We start from the raw sequence: 3,594 nt of genomic DNA on the forward strand, positions 1-3,594 counted from the left end.
TTCCGCTTATTTTCTTTGCTTTGCGTAGGGCTTTTCTTCGCGCACGGACTGCTTCTTCAACTTCTGAGTTCCACCAGACAACGCTCTTCGAGCCGCAGCGTAAACTGGACCGCGGGATGGTGACAATAGCAGTGTCATAGATATGGTCTGTAAGCTGCTCAATGGTTAGCGCACTTTGTGAAGATAATTTATCGTTCAACAGTTCTTCAAAACGAGACCAATCGGCATCTTTGTATCGCCAAATTTGTCGTGTGGATATCTTGGGTAATGGGGTGTCCAGAAATGTTAAAAGCGGAAGATGGTCGCTGTTGATAGGATCGGAGTCTACTTTCCACGATAATCGGCATGCCAGACTGTTGGAGGCTAGTGTTAAGTCAATGGCAGATGCAAGGCAGCTACGATCACATACGCGTGTTGGTGTCCCATCGTTCAGTAAATTTAGTTGTTCATCGATGATCCAGTTAAATACAATGCGTCCTTTTTGATTGGTCTTCATAGGATCCCAAGCTGCATGTCGAGCGTTGAAATCGCCAGCTACAATGTATGGTGACTCTAATCCTTCCAGAAGGGATGACAGTCCAGAGGAAAGTTCGTCGTGTTTGAAAGCATGCTCGACATAAACATTGACGATTGTCACTTTGATTGGTGATGTGATGCGAATTCCAATACTTTTGATATCAGAGCGAAGAGAAACTCGATTGTGTGGGATGCCTTTCAGCACACCGATTGCAACTAGGCCATTACTGCGAGCTTGTTGATTGTCCGATGAATACCAGGTGTACATGTTCCACAGCGAACCATTGAAGCGGCTGGTCATAGCTTCCTGAATGGCTATGACGATTGGTGGGTTAGAAGCCAGTTTTACCAACAGCTCAGAATGTTGTCTCCAAAAACCTCGCGTGTTCCACTGAAACAGGAGGAGGCGATAATTGCTTATAGAAGGTTGAATCGGGTTTACGTCACCTGGTGAACCCGGCGATGAACCGGGTTCAGCAGCTTTTGGAAGCGTGTTTTCGTTGCTAGGATTCTGCCGAGTTGATGAGGAAAAAGTTTGCGGTTAGCTACCAGTAGTTATGGGGCAGTCTGGAGGGTCTGACGTTACACCAGTATCGACTCTTGGCGATGACGTGTTGCAAAAACAGGAGTTCGATAACACCGGACGTCTCTGTCTGTCGGAGTCAGTCGCTGCGATCGGCCTCGCATTTTGGTGATCATCTTCGTTGCAGGATTCTTCGTGGTTGAAGGTGTTTGGAGTGGACTCGTGGGAAGCGTCGGTGTCAGGGAAAAAATTAAAAACTGGATGATTTGTAGGACGGAAAATGAAAGGTTGTACATCACCTGGTGAACCCGGTGAGGTGCCGGGTTCAGTGTTTGTAGAAAGCACGATGTTATTAACAAAATCCATAGAGTGTCCAGAAGCGTTGCTATAGTTGTCGATGTGTGAGTTGGGTGGTGAATCACTGTTGGTCATCGTCATCAGAAAACATGTTCGCATCTACGTTCTCGTCCTGCTGCGGCTGTTGGGAGTTCTTGTTCAAATTTACTCTCTTTGAACCGTTTTTCGGGTTTGATGGTGATATGTCGTTTTGTGAGAGGTTCAGATTCCGTTTCCTGCTAACGCTTCTTGTATTGTGGTTGTGGAAGCTCCTGCACTCTACAGATGTTGTTCTAGTCGATTCACTTTGTGTAGCTTTTTTAGATTGTGCTTGCTCAGACTGTTGACTGTTCGGTTTATCCAGAGAATCTTTGCGAGAAAGGCGTGATTTAGATTGTTGTGGTGGTTGTGATGGTTGTATGGGTCCTTGTTGATCTTTCTGTCTGATTTCTTTCAGCTCCTGCCGTAATTTTGCGAGCTCATTGCGTAAAAGAGAAATAATTTTATCTTTTTCGTCGGGATCGCGTTGCGTTTGGGTTAAGCGTTGCTGAACTTGACTTGCGTATGTTGGCTTATTCCAGGTTTGATTAATTTCTGCTCGAGCTTCCTGAAAAGTGATTCTTTTGTTGACTTTCAGGCGGATCACTGCTTCTTCCTTCTGGAAGGAGGGACAGTCACGGCTTGTCGGAGAGTGACCTTCCTGGTTACAATGTTTACAGAACTTTTCGTTGCTGCAGGTTTGTCCTTCAATAGTCGGGTGATCTCTAAAGCAAACTGAACAAGTCGTGCTGTCGCATCTCTTATGCGTATGTCCATAAGAACCACAGCCTCGACAAATCATTGGAGACGGGTAATATGGACGGACTTGGACGCGTAGCAGTTCAAACCGAACGTATTCTGGTAGAACTGTAGAGCAGAAAGTCAGTACGAGAAGTGGTGTATTTTTTAAATTTTTCTTGTCATCACGTTTCTTTATTCTACGCACAGCTGTTACACCTTCCGATTTTATTTCATCCAGAATAGCTTCTTCGCTGAACTCGAGAGAGTCAATTTGGTAAACAACACCTTGCACTGAGTTTAATGTTGGATGAGGCACTACTTCAATCAAGGTTTTATCCAAGAGAGTTGTCATCGAAAGCAACTTCTCAGCTATTTCTGGCGACGATGTGCGTAAAATATATTGCGCACCTTGACCTTCTTTAATGGCTTCGACATTTTTCAAGTTAGAAGATCCGACAAGTTGCTCAACAGACTTTCCTATAAGGAAAGGATTCTGGGGTAGCGGCGGTCGTTTGTCAACACCATCAACAGTTTTCATACGCAGTTGCAAAAAACGAGTTACACCATCGTAAGTTTTGTTTCGCATGAACTGAGGGAGTCTGCTTCGATTTAGATCAGGAGGATCTTCGGTGGGACCTGGATCACCTCCCGCCATTGCGGGTTTTGTTTTGCTACGGTTTCGCTATAGCAGTCGGTGTTTTTGTAAACAGTATAAATTGAGTGGAGAGAAGTGAGAAGTGACCTTCAGCGAACGCTTTGTCCCTTGTGATCCAAGGGTGAGATGAGATAAACGTATCAATCTGTCAACCACACGTGCTTAATAAAGCGATGATGGAAATTTCTTTTTCCAATAACTCGCAAATGCAAGTATAAAACGCGTAATTCTGAACTCGCCAGTGTGGCTTTATCGAACACTGAGCGATAACGGTAAGAATTACGAATAATATTGCTACTTTTCACGAAAAATCCAATAGAATTCTTCAATACTTTTCAAAGACCGTGATACCGAGTGAGAACTCGATAAGAACTGAACATTTACATGAGTAAATTTGAACTTTAAGGTTTGTATGGGTTACAGTCTTTACTCACGGAGGAAATTCGGAAATGATCTCAAATCAACTCATTTTTTTGTGACAACAATGAGAAATCCACGTAAGGATCAAGTGATTTTCCATAGACTACATACCCGTAAATCTGAAGAACAAAGTTGGTCTTGCTTTGTTGGAGGTGAATGAATCAAAGGGGTTGGTATTTCGTCTTCCGAACAGGTCCAGATCCGTTTAGCTCCCAAAAGTGCTGTTGGGTTGCAACCTGCAGGTGACCTCGGGACTGATTCGAAATTTTAAGATTAGTACCATATGTGGCATGTATCATATTTATAAATTCATATCACACTACTTCAAATTTGACTTAAAAATCAATTTCGTCTCTGTTTAGAA

The 3,594-nt window shown here is 43.6% G+C and overlaps 1 protein-coding gene across 1 annotated transcript; it reads right to left on the reverse strand.

Annotated features, from left to right (window-relative positions):
* Window positions 1-1,457: 1,457 nt before the first annotated feature.
* Window positions 1,458-2,810, reverse strand: LOC129743220 (uncharacterized). Its single transcript, XM_055735200.1, has one exon. It carries the CDS (start codon window positions 2,808-2,810, stop codon window positions 1,458-1,460), a length of 1,353 nt encoding a protein of 450 aa, XP_055591175.1.
* Between the last annotated feature and the right edge of the window lie 784 nt (window positions 2,811-3,594).

Source organism: Uranotaenia lowii, chromosome 2, assembly GCF_029784155.1.
Source record: "Uranotaenia lowii strain MFRU-FL chromosome 2, ASM2978415v1, whole genome shotgun sequence".
Classification (NCBI taxonomy): domain Eukaryota; kingdom Metazoa; phylum Arthropoda; class Insecta; order Diptera; family Culicidae; genus Uranotaenia; species Uranotaenia lowii.

What these genes read in the sequence shown, in the direction of transcription:
- LOC129743220 (XM_055735200.1), bottom strand. Translation starts at nt 2,810, where the DNA reads ATGGCGGGAGGTGATCCAGGTCCCACCGAAGATCCTCCTGATCTAAAT.